The sequence below is a fragment of the Pelodiscus sinensis genome, chromosome 1 (assembly GCF_052426305.1).
Source record: "Pelodiscus sinensis isolate ZL-2025 chromosome 1, ASM5242630v1, whole genome shotgun sequence".
NCBI classification, from domain to species: Eukaryota; Metazoa; Chordata; order Testudines; family Trionychidae; genus Pelodiscus; species Pelodiscus sinensis.
Genome location: NC_143052.1, coordinates 47,133,646 through 47,150,919, shown reverse-complemented (window position 1 = coordinate 47,150,919; position 17,274 = coordinate 47,133,646). Strand labels below are relative to the sequence as shown.

Genomic DNA, 17,274 nt, shown 5'->3' with positions numbered 1-17,274 from the left:
CACATCCCCATTATGACAATACACAGTCAACCTGTGGATTGCATCATCAAGGGATGTTCTGAAGGTAAAAAATACAAGTGGATTTTAAAAGAATTAGATAAGATCGTGGAAAAAAAAAAGGTCCCTCAAGACTATTAAGACGGTCAGGTCTCTGCCAGATACTGAGACCGGACAAGAGGGGATGAATTATTTCGATTGCTCCATCTGTTCATCCCCGTTGAAGCAGCTGGTATTAGGCACTGTTAGACAAACTTCAGCTGAGTAAGCAGTGATCCTGTACAATGTCTGTAAAGGCACTATATGAGACATGGCCCAGAAATCCTAACAGTGCATCAGCCACTGAGCAGTCACCATCTGGCTTCCACCAGCCATGGCTACTACTTGCAGGGTGGCCCCAACAAACTCCAAGTCCTGAATTTTCCCCAAAAGCTGTGTTCTGTATTGTCCAGCTCTCTCATGTAAGAGATGAATATTCAGCACTTCAGTACTTCAACTACACCTACCAAACAATCCAGTTTAAACACAATACTGGATTAGTTTTGATTAGAAATAGGAAGTTTAACTACAAAAAATAAACTAAAACCTTATACTGGTACTTAAAGTAAAAAATTGTTACATGAGAAAAAGAAAACGCTTCTAGTAGCTAATACTGAACCTAAACTTTGTTCAAGGTAAAATTCATGCCACAGGTTCCCAGCAACATTGCTGACAAAATATTCAGGTCAGGATTGTCCCTAAAGTCAAAGAGCTGATTCTTTTGTCCCATTAGGTTAAAAAAAAGGGATACGCACGTTGGGGTGTTTGTCCCCTCACCTTTATAGTCCAGTCACTGTTTGAGTGGATTTTTCTGGTATTACTCCTCTAAGCATAATGGATTCAAAGAGAAGAGACTGATCAAGAAGGTGGCTCTATGCTCTTTCTTCTCCCCTGTACATGCTGAATTGCAGACATGCCTTCTTTTCTGCCATTTCCCCCTTTTGGTGTCTCAAGGACTCTGTTTCCTACTTATATGCAAACTAAAGTCAACACATTTTTTGTTTAGGACAGACCAGACCTCTTTAACAATTTTTAACCTAGTCAGGGTTTGTACCTGTGCTATCATAAAGGAATTAATAATGTCACATACAATGTTACCACATACTTTTCACCATATTATTGACCAGCAAGTTAACTTTTAAACTTGTACTTCACCAGCAGTGTCCCCTCTAATTTTCCCCACCCCAACCAGAATGAATTTTTTTATGTGCACCAATATGGACGTGATGTGCTGCTGACTGTGGGTGCTCCTCTAATCAAATGGGAGGCATCTGAATCTCTCCTGGGTGGATTTCCAAATGCTCAAGTTACACGGAATACTGATCCAGGGCCACATGCACTGCAGCAGGGGAGGTTTGAGGCTCCAGGGGAGGGCCCCAGCAACTGCAAAATTGGACCAGGGCCAGGACATCCACATTACCCTAGCCCTGCCATGCTCTTGCTGCAGTTCAAAAGTGGAAGCCCTGCAGGGAGTGCAGGGCCAGTGGAGGACTAGCCCCACGCTCCCTCCCTGCCATGCCTGAGCCTTTGAAATGTACAAGAGCCCTAGTAGGGCTCTCATACATTTCAAAAGGAGCACTCCCTGTGGCACCTAAGTCTTTGAAATGTATGCCATTTCAAAAGGAAGCCCCATAGGGAACACGGGACCAGTGGGAGAGCTCTTTCTGGCCCCGCATTCCCTGTGGCACCTGAACCTTTGAAATGTACAAGATCCTCACTGAGGCTCTTGTATATTTCAAAAGCAGAATCACAGCAGAACCAGTGAAAGTGGAGACTGCTTCAGTCCCCGCTCGCTTCATTACTGCAGTGCCTCTACCTCCCCTGCCCCCCATGAAGGTAGTGCTGGGGGGAAATGGCTTTTAACCTGGCTCCCCCCAGCACCAGCTCCTACTTCTCCCCCTTGCTGCCTTTCTCTGATAGAGGAAGCAAGGTGTGTGTGTGGGGGGGGGGGGGGGGGGAGAGCGATTAGTCGCATCACTAGTCAACTATACTTATCAGATAGTCGACTAGTCGCTTCTTTCAGTCACACATGAACTGCTGGCCTAGTAAAACAAGCAACATTTTTAAGTGTCAAAATGCTTTTAAATTGTATGTTTGAATAGGCTTTGGTACAACTATTAATTTATGTTTGCATACTGCCCTGACTACAGCTAACTGAATCAACACCAAGGCATCCAACACATATTATGTTAAACAATAATCCTGGCCTTTCTGGCAAGAAGAGAAAGAAACCACTGACATGCTTTCTATTGTTCATTTTTCACTGGAAGGTGTAGTTATTTTTAATAATTATAGATACAGTTCAACTGCATCTTTTTTAGACTTTCTTCCTCTAATATCAATGTGAGTTGCACGTCGTGACTATCACCTATGAAAAAAAATCAGGCCACCTACCCTTTTCATTCTGCCCAGAAATTATGGTAAGGAGGAGTGGGTCTGTTAGTCTCATGGTTCAGTCAACATGAAGGTCCCTTGAATATTCATTCTGAAAGCATGAAATAGTTTCTCAGAGAAAGCCAGAAAAGCTGACCTCACTATCCACATTTAAAGACTCTCTCCAGGTCTCATTAGCCCAATCTCCTTGGGCTCCCCTTTATATATTTTCAACTAGGAATGTTAAATTGCGGTTAATAAGTAATAGATTAGTCAATGGAATTTCAGAAGGGGAAAGAGGGGTGCTTGCTATCCTGCCACAACTCTGCAGTTTAAATGTAGTAGGAGCTGAGCGCATAGCAGCAGCAGCGGGGTTAGTTCTGGGGGCGGCGTGAGCAGGACTGAAGAGTCCCGGCTCGCACCAGCTCTGCCCACTCACCCCTGAAGAGAGGGTGCTGGAGGGAACCAGCTTTTAAAGCTGGCTCCCCTTCCGCTGCTGCCTCTGACACAGAGGCAGCAAGTAGTTGACTTGACTACCTGGTAAGCAGAGGTAGTCAACTATTTCCATACATTCCTATTTTGAACATTTTTTCCCAAAAAAATTTATTTTGGGTTTGGGGACACTATTTGTACATGGTATTTAAGTGGATGCATTTTCCTTCCAATTTTTAGTATTTTATCCTCATTGTATTGCCGTAAAATGCCCCACACTAGGTGTTTCAGAAATTATATTAATAAAATGTTTGTCACTTTGTCCTGGGTTCATACCTATAGAATAAGGAACACTAAAAGGGTCATTAATTAAATATAATGTAAAAATTGGCTGACTTCAGTAGATCAAAGATCTTCACTGCAATACAATATTAAATGTTAATTGCTCTACATCTCTGCTACAGTGCTATTTATGGTTAAATTTATGATCTGATTAAAAATGTACTTTTCCCAGGCTATTTACCATTACTGAAATGTGCGCTGTTTGCCATCTGACTAAGTTAACGATCATACAATGATAATGTCAAGGCCTCTGAAATTACTATATGGTAGTGCGGACTTGCGTCTATCTTATCAGTAGCAATAAATGTTTTCTACTAAAATTAAAGTGTTATGCAATTTCTTCTAAAACTTGCACATTAACCAAGCAACCTGGAAAAACACCTAGCAAATTGAGCAATTTCTTAATGAAAGCTTCCCCATACCATCAGCCAAGCATCAGCCCCCAAGAAACATCACATTTAACAAACTTTCAAATCAGAATATTAAGGAACACAAACATTTTTAGTCATCCTCAAAATTGTTTTAAAATGTGTACATATTTGTGCCTGCATATGGGCTAGTTTGATGTCACCCAATTTATGAATGCATATAAGCATTAGGGGTGTTAGATACAGTTTATTTTAGTAATTGTGTAGCCACAACAATTTTTAGCAGTTACAGCGTTACTTTAAAATGCCCCTGCTCCCAACCAGGCCATCAGCCAGTGTGCTCCCACCTCTACTCCCAGGGAGCCCCCTGCCACCCCACACTGCTGCCTCTCTGCTAGAGAGGCAGCAGTGTGGGGTAGCAGGTGGAGCCACTCAGGCCTCCTGGGACAGGGGTGGCAGGAGGCTCCCTCGCATGCTCTTCATTTAAAACCCAGATGGGCTGGCTGCCAATCTGAGTTTTAAATGCAAAGCACACAGGAGAGGGGTGGGGAAAGCGATGCGGTTAACCAGAATGTTAATTGACAAGCAGTCGCTTATAAGATAACAGCTATCCAGTGGACATCTCTAATAGGTCCACTTAAATATACGTGCACAGACATGGAGATCCTAATACTTGAGTGGAGCCTAACCTGAAAAAGAACTGCAACCACTGGGACCTGTGGGAGGCAGTGCCTGAAGACAGTCAATGTCAGGAAAATCTCATGGCCTGCAATCAGATAACCATAATGGGCCACATACAATCTGAGGGCTGCAGATTAGATCAGGGATGGGCAGACTAAGAGTGAGCAAATTCCGGCCAGCAGGTCAGATCCAGTCCACAGGACTGGCTACTAGTGGGCACCCACCTCTATGTTTACCTGTGCCTGCACAGGTATCAGCCATTCACAGGTCTCGTTGGCGGCAAATCACCATTTGCAGTTAATGGGAGTGGAGGGAAGTGGGACCCTGGTCCGCGCTGCTTCCCACTGCTCCTACTGGTTGTGAACGGCGATTTGTAGCCAATGAGAGCTGCAACTGCCTGATATCTGTGGAGGCACAGGTAAATATAGCAGTGGCAGCCCACCAGGGTCTAATTCTGGTGGGCTGTCATTTTTATTGCCCACTGCTGGTCTAACCTGCTCTTATCTCCAGTGATGAAAATTCCACAAATCTCCCTCAGTAACTTATTCCAGTGCTTAACCATCCTGACAGTTTTTACTAAATTAAACCTCCCTTACTGCAATTTAAATCCATTCTTGTTCTATCAATCAGAAGCTGAGAATAAATTTTCTCTCTCCTCCTTACAAACAACCTTTTAGAAATGTGAACGCTGTTAGAAGACTGAGAAGGGGCCTCTTTTCTAGACTTCAAAACCAGTTCTTTCACTCTTCCTTCATAGATCATGTTTTCTAGACTTTAAATCATTTTTTGTTGCTCTTCTGGACTGTTTCTAATTTGTACACATCTTAACTGAAATGCAGTGCCTAGAACTTGACCCAATACTCCATTTGAGGCTTAATCTGTGCGGAGTGGAAAAATTATTTCTCATTTCTTAAAACATTTCTGCTCATATCTCCTAGAACGATGCTTGCTCTTTTTTTTTCCACACTGTTCTCTCATACTGAGGTCCCTAGATCCCTTTCTGCAGTCCCTGACTCCTTCCTAAGATGTTATTTCCAATATTGTGTGCAATTGATCATTCCTTTCTAAATGGAATACTTTGCATTTATCCTTATTGAATTTCATTTCTCCAGTTTGATATAATTATTTGTACTGAAGTAGCAAGTAAGAACCACAGTAACGGATCAAGACCCCAGTGTTTTAGGTACTATGCAAACACAGAATAAAGAGGGTCTCTATCTCAAGGAGTTTATTTTAAAATTCTAGATCTTAGATGTTAAATCTCTTGAACTGGTTGATATTTTATTCCTTTTTCAGACAGATACCAATGAACAGTATCAGGGTAAAAGTGTGCATCTTGGATGTTATGCGGTTCATAACTAAATTTCGCATACTCATTAAGTTATTTATCTATAAATTGACATCCTCAAGTGAGATGTATTAACAAGTCTATTAAAGGAACTAGTGAATGACAGAATGAGGTGTTGGGAGTTTTGCAAACTTGCTACCAAAAAACTAACTTGCAAGCTGAACACGAGTTGTGGGCCATTATATATTAATGAAACACACAATACATTGTTCAGGAAAATGCTAACGATAGGCAACAGTTTTTACAGTTTTGCAAAAAAGAACAAAAGAATTAATTGTAATGCATACACCAAAACCTGAAAGTTTATCTTATCTTTCTGAGACTTAAAAACACAAGATACCAGAAAATGCTAGATGAATCTCAGTAATATTCATCACATACATAAAAATTCCAGAGACCCATTTTGCCAATTGTCATATAAAGCAAGAGCTGGATGGTAGGTTGGACAGAATAGAGCACGTTTGCGGCACAATTTAAATGTAACTTTTTAAAATGATAAATTAAATATTATATTGAGAACTTAAAAATAAAACATTTAAATAAAAAACCCAAATAAAAAAAATCTGATTTTGGGGATATCTATATCCATATATATAAAAAGATTGATTTTTATCTACCCCACTTAAAACTTTTCCAACTGGAAAGGTTTTTCTCCTGGAAAGTCCTAAAGTGGAAGCATCTACTCAGAAGTTCTCCATTAAAACCACTGCATCTGATTCCATGAGAGGAGATATGAAATTTCTTGATTTAGTTAGTTATAATTTCCATCAGGGAGTCATTTGACAGATCCATTTCCTATCGGTATATTTGTCTATGACTCAATTTCCTCCAAACTAATAGAACACGCTCCCCAAATTTGGTTTAATGTATTACTATACAGACTATTTTGTATTCTTGTTCAAATTCTTTCATGAGCCCCCACAAACAAGTTACCAACCAATCAAGATATTTTTATTTTAAGAAATCTTTTATAAGCAAAAAAACAGCAAATTAAAGCTGTATGTAATCATGATGTATCTTGGCCAAGGCAAATAATCTTGTGACTGTGACCCATCTTTCCTTTGCCTTAAACATAAAGCCACGAGTCTTTCCTTCTGCAAGGCCAGAGAGGGGAAGGGAAAGCATTCTGCAAGGATTTCAATGTGCTGTCCTTTGAGGGCATTTTCGTGATGTCCATTTCATTTAACTTCCTGAACTCCTATGCAGATGAGATGAGCTACTGAAAATTGGTTAAGTCAGGATTGGAGTGGTGGCCACATGATCCATAGTGGTTCCTCAGATCTCTGCAGGAACTGCTTGAGGAACCACTGTGTCATGATCTAGTAAGAGACATCAAACAGGGAGTTCGTACTAGAGAGACACTACCGTTCAGGTGGTTCTAGAGGCCTTCCATATAAAGTTACTCCGTAAATTGTTTTGCACTAGGTTGCACCTATGGCAGAGATCTTTAAAGATCATATTTGTATCTATTTTTGGAAGAACAGCTGATGGCAGAAAAGAAGTCAGGATTGCATGCAACTATATTCAAGAATCCGTAGTAGTACTGGAGACTGAAGAAAAGGTAACAAGCTTTTCTATTTCTACACGGAACTCAGTCACCTGTGTAATTCTTGAAATCAAATGGAGTTTCAAATGTAACAATTCGTTACTACAAATGGGACTATGACAACAGTAGATTGTCTGAGCCCAAGGGAACGGCGATAGGCTATTAGACTATATTCCTTGATTCCAAAGACAAACCACAAAAAGAAAGAGGATTTAATAAAATTTAAGATGTCATCTTAACCCACACCCCAAGAACTCTGTCAAAATATCTTTTCATCTTACATGCACAGTGCAGCAAGTGTACAGGATAGAAGGCAATGTTAAAGTGTTTTGAGAGACTTGGACTGTGCATTTCCACACTTTCTATGTTAGCTTTTAGATTAAGTGTAAATGTAACTGACTTTTCAGGTTTTCAATAGCTGTATGTCAAGGCCTTTTTTCTTTTTTAAAAAACCTTCCATATTGCAGCTTAATTTTAGATCAATGAAAAGTTTTTTTTTTTTTTTTTTGGCACCGAGGAATATATTTTTAATGAACAGAAACCATATGCAACACCAAGATAGACATATATCATTTGGAATGCCTAGCAAGTACTACTTCTAAGTACAGAAATGTTTTATAATTCAGTATCTAGGAAATAGATTTTAAAATATACCAACAACAAAAGCTGAGACTGAACAGTATGACAAAGTAGTCATTAATACAAGGATCTTATATATTGATTTCCAAGACAAGCTAAAAAGTAACTAGCATATTAAAAATTAGTTTTATGAAAAATTGAGGAATCCACCTAGATAAGGCTAGTAATAACTAGAGCATATCCGTATGTGATAACTACTTATTTCAGTCTAAAAGGCAACAATGAACTGAAATAGAGTGTGCATTTTGTATTGGAGAGAAAACCTTGAGTCTTTTCTTGCACAAATCCATTAAAAAGGCATAATTTTGCTCCCTTTCTGGAACTGAATTAGTGAATTTGATATTTCTTCTTTTGGGCAGCTCACAGATTGAGATGTATCCTATGAAGGCAAGAACCCTTCAGGGAACATTAATGTTAGACACTTATAGCTAATTAACAAGACAGACACCTAGCAAAGATAAGCTATATGAAGACCATAATACTTCCAGAACTGGAATGCTTCCTGGCACATTTTGCTGTCAATTGATGTAGTGCAACAGCATTCTCCACTGAAACCTGGATCATGTTTTTGTTTTTTAAATACACCTCACCAGAAGATTTAACTGGTGTTGCTTGTGTCCATAACTCAAATAAGTTTTGTTTTTCTTCATTTAAATCATTCTGGAGAAGGGCTACAGTTGAGGGGTTAAGTATGCAGGCTGCCCTGAGAAGAGAGGACAACCCCAGGCGTCTCTCACATTGATTACAATGCATACATGTAAGGGGCAAACTGAAACCTTAATTAAGGCATTTCCCAACCTGGGTGTGTTATCCAAGTTATTTTATAAAAAATATATATCTTTTCTTTACAAAATGCATACATGTCTGAAAAAGTAACAAAGAATTAGAACAAAAATCTCCAGGCATACAGAGCCTGAAAACAGAGCGGAAATTAATTTGAACATTTAATTTACTGTCTTGTCCTTATACAACACAGGATGGAGGAAGGAAGACAATGAGATACTTTCAGTTACCATATACAGGCAGTCCCTGAGTTACGCGGATCCAACTTATGTCGGATCCGCAGTTACGAACGGGGCCCGTCTCCCTGGTCTCCAGCAGACCAGGGAGAGGCAGCAAAGCGGAGGAGCACACGGGCAGCGGACAGCCCAGAAGCGTCTGGGCTGTCCGCTGCCCGCGTGTTCCGCGGCTTTGCTCCCCGTCCCCTTGGCCTGCAGACCAGGGAGACGGGGAGCAAAGCAGAGCAAAGCCGCGGAGCCCGAGGGCAGCAGGACAGCCACGGCGCATCTGGGCTGTCCCGCTGCCCCCGTGCTCCGCGGCTTTGCTCCAGACGCCTGTGGTACAGCAGCTGGGGCGCTGCCGGTTGGTCCCGTAGTGCCGCTCTGGGCGCTACTGGACCAACCCGGCAGCACCCCAGCTGCTCTGCCCCAGGTGTCCTGATTCAGCCACTGCTGGTCAGTTTCAGCAGCGGCTGAATCAGGATGCCTGGGGTACAGCAGCTTGGGTGCTGCTGGGTTGGTCCAGTAGCGCCGAGGAGCGGCACTACTGGAACAACCCAGCAGCACCCAAGTTGCTCTGCCCCAAGCGTCCCCAAGTCAGCCGCTGCTGAAACTGACCAGTGCTGACTACAGGAAGCCCGAGGCAGAGTTGCTCTGCCCCGGGGTTCCTGGAATCAGCCGCTGATCAGTTTCAGCAGCAGCTGACTTGGGGACGCCTGGGGTTCTTAAGTTGAATCTGTATGTAAGTCGGAACTGGCGTCCAGATTCAGCTGCTGTTGAAACTAATCAGTTTCAGCAGCGGCTGAATCTGGACCCCAGTTCCGACTTACATACAGATTCAACTTAAGAACAAACCTACAGTCCCTATCTTGTACGTAACCCGGGGACTGCCTGTATACTTGAACATAAGCCTGTTCATTCATGAGTAGACACCCCAACTTACAGAAAAAAAAATGTTAAAAAGTCAATGACCTGTATAAGTCGACTCTATATCAACGGTGTACAAACTTCCAGTCCCAGCTTGTCAGTGTCAATACTGGCTGAGGGACGTGCTGGCTGCGGGCACGGAGCCTCAGCTCCCATTGGCTGGGAACAGTGAACAGCAGCCAATGGGAGCTCAGAGGCTCCATGCCTACAGCTACCAGATCCCTCAGCCCATGCTGTTTACCCTATCTGGCTGGGAACAGAAGTTTACTGACCCCTGCTGTAGACATAATTCAGGACACACTTCTTTAAATAAAATGTGTTAAGATTTTATTTTTATTTATATATCCACATGAAATTTGACTCACTCCACAGAGTGCTAGACCTTACAAGACAATCAAAAAATACAATGAATACTACTACTATGGCACTGGTGTCAGTCTGCTTCTGAGTAATTCGATCTTTTCATGAATGATTACCACTGGACCTCCTAAGTCTCTAAACAATCTGAAAATCGATGAAATCTTTAATAAAACGTAAGTAGTCTGTTATCACCCCAGACATGCCAGTCTGCAGGGCTTCTTTGAAATAAATCAACAATTATAATTTGACAGTGATAAAGCAGGTGACATCCCTCTATAAAGTTTTACAAAATCCATAAATTTTCTAAGATTTTCATACAAGAATTTAAAATGAACAACTGAAATGAAAAGAAAATGGTCTGCTTATGATGCAGCATTTAAACTTAAAGTTGTTGAATATGAGGAAGCAAACAATATTTGCACTGCTGCTTGTGAATTCTGCATCTATGAGAAGCAGGTAAGAGAATGGCAAAAAATAAACCAACACTAAAAGACATTCCAAGAAGCAAGAAAAAAAAAGTCCAGCAATGTGCAGTTCATTTCCTGAACTAGAGAAAGACCTCAATGATTGGGTTATTGAATGTTGACAAAATGGGTACCTTGTCACCTGAATTGGAATTCATCTGTGTGGTTTGCAAATGTCAAAAAATGACAAATACAAGACAGAAAAGCCTTCAGTGTTTGTTACATCAGTGAGTTGATGTATGCCCTCCATGAACCATCTTAGTCTCTGTCTTTGGCAGCAAACGAAGATAGCACAAAAGACCTTCTGCCAAGAGACCTTGAAGAAAAAAAACGGAACCTTTCCAAAGGTTTATTATAAAACATCAAAAGGCATATGCATTTGAGCTACCACAAAGAAGAAATATGGATGAAATACCAGTAAAATTTGATCTTCTGAGCAATACAACAGTAACTGCTGTTGGTGAAAAAAATCTCTGGCTATGAAAAAATCCATTTTACAGTGGTTTTATCATGTTTGGCCAATGGATCAAAGCTCCACCCGGTTATTCTCAAAAGAAAAACCTTGCCTAAAACTATGAATTTCCTGGGGTATCTTATGAAGCCTAAAATCAATCTGGTTGCCCAATGGGTCAAGGATCCTTGGGAGTCCATTCCCTTGGAAATGATAGAAAACTCATTCAGGAAATGCTGCATCAGCAATGCACTTGACAGATCTGAAGACGATGCCATATTTGCTGATGATACAATGGAGGGTGGTGATAAGGAATCTTGAGTCTGAGGACGACATTGCTGTTGTCTACAATGACGATGCAGGAGCAGCTATGACAAACTGAGTTTAATGAACTGTTTGGTGAATTGGAAATGGATCCAATTGGAAATTGGATTCAGAGTCTGAAGCGTTTTAAGACTTAAAATAAATGCATTTTAATTATACGAGACATTAAAACATGGACTAATTTTGAAAGTATGTGAATACATATTTTTTGAGTTATAACAAGTTTTTTGTTAGAGTACATTAAAATAAATTTACTAAACTTGTGTGTTTCTTCTGACTCCAACTTTTAGAATACATCAGAGTCCACAGCACCGGGTCAGTTCTCTGTTCAGCAGGGCGAACCACTGGATTGCCGGGACATTTGTATACCTGGAGCATCTGCAGGCACAAAGCCTGTCAGCTCCTAGTCACTGCCATTAGCCATTCTGGGTCAACAGGAGCAACCGCAAGTGGCGGCCAGCACGTCTCTTGGCCCATGCTTCTTCCTCAGCTCCCACTGGCTACTGTTTGCCATTCCCAGCCAATGGGAGATGAGGAAGCAGCATTGAGACGGGAAGTGCTGGCCACCACTTCCCACTGCTCCCGTTGACCCGGAACAGCAAATGGCAGTGAATAGGAGCTGACATGCTCTGTGCCTGCAGACACTCCAAGTTCAAAAAACATCCTGGAGCACCAGTGGTTTGCCCTGTTGGGCTGGGAACTGAAGTTTGCTGACACTTCCCCCCCCCCCAGTGGAAAAAATGTGAATCACAATGACCCGATCATAAGCTGACCCTTGCCCTTCAGTGTGATTTTTTTCCAAAAAAAATTCAGCTTATAATCATGTATACATGGTAATTTTATTATTAAATGTGATATAACTGTAAAACCCACAGTAGAATATAATTTTCTTCATCTTCAATTTATATGACCACATAAAAAATTTAATAGTTGCATACACTCAATTAACTGATGAAATTTTTTTCCGTATAATCACACTGATTATACGGAATGTGATTCTTGCATGAGAAAGCCAGCATGCCTACTGCCCACAACAACCAAGTAATGCTATGGCAATGTTGTAGCCATGTTGGTCTTAGGATATTAGGAAGACATGGGGAGAAGGTAATATCTTTTATCGTAGCTCTTATTCAGGTCAGCTCTGTGCGGATGAAGGAGACAAGCTTTCAAGCAACAGAAGTTGCTCCAATAAAAGATATTACCTCGCCCACATTGTATCTTTATTTTCAGCAATGTGTCACCGAAACACAACTAAACAAAAAAGTACTATAATATCTCAAGTAATGGTTGTGGTGTAGAGACTACTGAGAAGTATGGGTCATCGCTCTACTTTTTTTTTTGCCTCTCCAATTCTAGGGGAAAAAAATTGCAGGTGAAATGAAGAAAGTCTCTCAGTTTCCACACTTCAAGACTGCTCCTATTAGGGCTATTAGTTTCTCAGAACTTGATCCCTCCCCATGTCTGCTCCTTGAATTTTACACATGCAATCTTTAATGATATGTATCTCCATTAACATTTTAAAATCAACAAATGAAATATTTTACCGGCAAGCAACATTGGGATTGGCATTCCTTGACAGAAGTAGTTCCACAGTCTTCAAAATCTGTTCCTCTGAAGCTCGTGCAGTACATGCAGCCATCAATACAGTATATTGATCTGAATTGAAAATTACAATTGGTGGATTGTGATGTTAATAATGTATTCCTCGTAGTAGTCTGAAGCAGTGGATTTTTAAATATTACAACACCTTTATAATAGTTCAGACACTCTCAAGTTTGATAAAGTACATGATCTTTGGAAACAATTGAAAGATTTGGGAATAATCAGCTCAATTAAGGTAAATGAAGCCACTAACATAAATTAAATCACCCAGCAAGGAGAACAAACTGAGAAAGCCAATAAGGTACTAACTGAACATGAGGAAAGACACAAGATAAAGCTTTCTTTAAAAAAATAAAATAAATAAATAAAATAAAAAAAATCAGGCACAGTAAGTGGACTGATTTTCAAAGGACTGAACACTTCTAGGACATTTCTATGAATTTAGGTATTAAAAAATGAAACATTTGTCTTCTATAAAAAATATTTGAAAAGACTGGATTTGAAACAAAGAAACTATACAAGATGATGTTTCCCATAAGTAGTTTTTCAACTTTTATGAACAAAAAGATAACAGTTGATTAATATGTTGATTTTAGTAATACATTTGCTGGCAAACTCAATGAAAATATATAAATTGGATACCAACACTGACACAGACTAAAAGCTGGCAGAAGTACTTTAAACAAAGAGCAATGATAAACCAATCAATCTATCTGGGAAGCAGTATCTAGAGGTGTACTGAAGAGATGAGGGTTGGGTATTTAAACATTCAGAAGCTAGAAACAATTTTATTAACACGCTGATTCTAAATTTAATTAATACACCTCGGAAAAATAATCTAAAATGCAAGTACCTGTAAAGGAGAAGCTTGGAGAGCAGAAATGCTAAAAGATAATTTGGGTGATGATTGGTATAAAATTAGATAAGTTTCAGTACAATGTGACTGCAAAAAAGACCAAAATGCCTTTGTTCCTAACCACAGCAATAGAATCATAGAATATTAGAATTGGAAGGGACCTTGAGAGGTCATCAAGTACCATCTAGATCAGCATTACTTAACCAGTGGTATGCGTACCCTTAGGAGTACTCGAGAGAAATCTGGAGGATTGGGAGGGGGGGTTCGTCAACACAACGAATTTGGAGAAAAATTAATTTTTGTTTTAAGTTTTACAGCGCTTTATTATTTTTGTACTTCTTACACCCAAAAATTTCATTGCCCGTCAGGCTACAATTAAGTTGTTTAAACAAATGTGTTGCAATGGTAGAAAAAAAATCTTGTGTCTGAAAACTGTAGGTACTGGGGGTACTTTCCATTTTTTTAAAGGGTGTATTTTATAAATAAAAGATTGAGAAACACAGATCTAGATCATCCCTGATAAAGGTCTATCTAACCTGACCTTAAATAGCTTCAGTATTGGAAGTTCCACAACCTCTGTAGGTAATTTATTCCAGTGTTTAACTACCCTGGGATAATGTCAGATCAAAGAATATAAGAATTTTAGATGCCAATATACAAAGAATACTAATTTTAGTTTTAGATGCTCCCTTACCAGAGAGAATAACAAAGATTTCAGAAGATTACAATATGATTATTAGGGGTAAGAACAAGAGACTGACTTGTGAAGAAAGCATCTCAACTTACTATAGGTTGAACCTCTCTAATCCGGCACTCTGAGGTCCAGCAATATCTGTGGCCCAGCATGATTTTAGCCAGCCAGAGGTCTACTTATCATGGGTGTGATCAAGTTTCCTGTGATCCAATAAAGTTTGGTTACTTCCACCAATCCTGGCTCTCGGTGTTCTGTAAGAGCCCAGTAAGCAGTGGAAGTGCGGTAATGTTGCTGGACAATATTGTCCTCCCACTTTTTGGCAAATTCTCTGGTTGGGCACTGGTCAAGTCCCAAAGGTGAGACAGACTGAAGAGGTTCAACCCATAGAAACAAACTGTGATAAGGAAATAATTGTTGAGGGAAAACGCTTAAAATGTGGTTTCACTCCTTTTTGTATAATGTCAGAAATAGTTTTCTGCATTTTCATGCAAAGAACTTCTAAAAGTAAACGTGAGATAATAGGTAAATATGATTTCATACTAGTGGTAACATAATATGCTCTATTAACCTCTTCACCCCTACTAGCATTAGTAACTAAGATAAAGGGTAAAATAAGGCCTTTATACAATAATTAAATTTAGTTATAAGAATATTCACTGGTTATCTGTCACTTTCAGGATTATTGGTGGGAAAATGTTTATTTATTCTTAGATCCTACCAAATTCAGTCTATTATGATCAGTTTCATGGTCACAGGATTTAAAAAAAAAAAAAAAAATCACATTTCATCATTTTAGATATTTAAATATGAAATTTCATGGTATTGTAATTGTAGGAGTCCCAATCCAAAAGATAGCTGTGGAGAGGTGTCACATTTTTTGCAGGAGGGGAGGGGCTTTGCAATACTACCTTTTATTTCTATGTTGTTTCTGACAGCGGTGCTGCCTTCAGAGCCAGATGGAAAGTCCAGAGTCTGTCAGTAGAGGAGCCAACCTTCCCTGGCCCAGAAAACTCCCTTCTACAGGACTAGTGAGATCCTGAGGGTGCTGAACCAGGGAGGTCCAACTGTAGTACGCCATCCAAGTCCAGTCCACTAGCCCTAATGGTGACAACTAGCAGATATTTCAAAACATAAAAGCTCTAAAGTGGAAAACTAAAATATATTTCTTCCTACCCCCCAATATTTAGTGTCTAGACGATGCCCTAAAAGTATGAGTAAGTTTCAGCCATTCCCAAACATGTCCCCTACACCCAGAGGAATATAGGAGTTAGTGGTATAGAGGCAGTTAGGTCACCTTGGTATCATCTAGGAGTTCTGTGGCACCTTATAGACTAACTGAAGAGTAGGAGCATAAGCTTTTGTGGGCAAAGACCCACTTCGTCAGATGCATATACCTTGCATCTGACAAACTGGGTCTTTGTCCACGAAAGCTTATGCTCCTACACTTCAGTTAGTCTATAAGGTGCCACAGGACTCCTCGCCGCTTTTGCAGATTCAGACTAATACGCCTACCCCTCTGATACTTGGTATCATCTAGAAATTCCCCAAGTCCTCTTTGTACTACCAGAGTACTGCAGAGAACCTGGCACAGCGCAGGATCTGGCCCACAAAATCTGTTTTAATGAAAACATATACCAAGCTAAGCAGCATTTTCAGTAAAATTCATTAGGATACTGTATCCTGTAGTGTAAAAGTAAGCTTCTTTAAAAAACAAAATTCCTGTGGTCAGGACAACACTAGTTTATTTACTGAAATGATGTAACTACATGATTGCTAGAGAAGCTTTCCAAAACTGCACTTCATAATTATTTCCTTCTAAAGCCTGAAGCATAGATTATCCTCTTTACAAAAAACAAAACTAACAACCATCTGTTAGTGCCTGCTATTGCCATTATCTGCCCACTAACTCCAAGTGACATTCTACTGTTCACTGAAATTCATCTGAGTTCAATTACTTAAAGGAGGAAGTTAGGTTTAAAACAAGATAGAATGCACATAGAAGATATTTTTTAAAAACGTTCTTCATCCACATAAAAGTTGAAATATGTTATTGCCCAAGAAAAAACAGTGTCAAACATGTTGCTATCTTCTATGATGTAGAAATGTCTTTTTTCGGACTTTCATTAAGGTAAGAAAATATGTTGCTTCATAAGATTTCATACTGACTAGTAACCAAAGCCACTGAAAACAAATTTGAGCCTGTTTCTTAGAAAAAAATCAAGCTCTAAATATATAGCTATTAATTTTTTCTATATAACAGCGAAAATTTGTTACAACATATCAAAAGTGTATACGTAGTATCATGAGCTTTCATGGGCAAGACCCACTTCCTCAGATCTAAGGAAATAGATTTTGCCCATCATTCATTCTCTCTTTCTTGCTCTCTTTCTATGCATATTTATTTTGCTAGTCTCAGAGGGCATATCTACATAGAGCAAAAGTCGAATTAAACTACACAATTTAAGCTACACCAATGCTGTAGCTTAAGTCAAAATAGCTTAATTTGGCTTTTGGCGCTGTCTATACAGCAGGAAGTCAAAGGAAGAAGACTCTTTCTTGCTCCTGTAACTGATATTTCACAAGGAGTTGTGAGTAAGAAGCCCATTATTTTGAAGTTATTTTAAAATAATGGGCTCCCTGTGTAGACACATGCTTTGTTATTTCAGAATAATGTCAGTTATTCTGAAATAATGCTGCTGTGCAGACATATCCTAAGGTACTACAGGACTACTCATTTTTAAAGTTACAGACTAACATGGCTACCCGAGACTTTTATGCATCAAAATTACATAAACCTTGATCAGTCAAATCTCAGATTACTCAAGAGTACAGT

General features: G+C 39.7%; 1 protein-coding gene across 1 annotated transcript in view; it reads right to left on the bottom strand.

Annotated features, from left to right (window-relative positions):
- Positions 1-17,274, bottom strand: part of ASZ1 (ankyrin repeat, SAM and basic leucine zipper domain containing 1) — an 88,745-nt gene that overhangs the window by 52,601 nt on the left and 18,870 nt on the right. Inside the window, exon 4 of the mRNA XM_014573333.4 lies at positions 12,834-12,945. Coding sequence (XP_014428819.4) covers positions 12,834-12,945 — 112 coding nt within the window. The remainder of the gene's footprint in view (positions 1-12,833; positions 12,946-17,274) is intronic.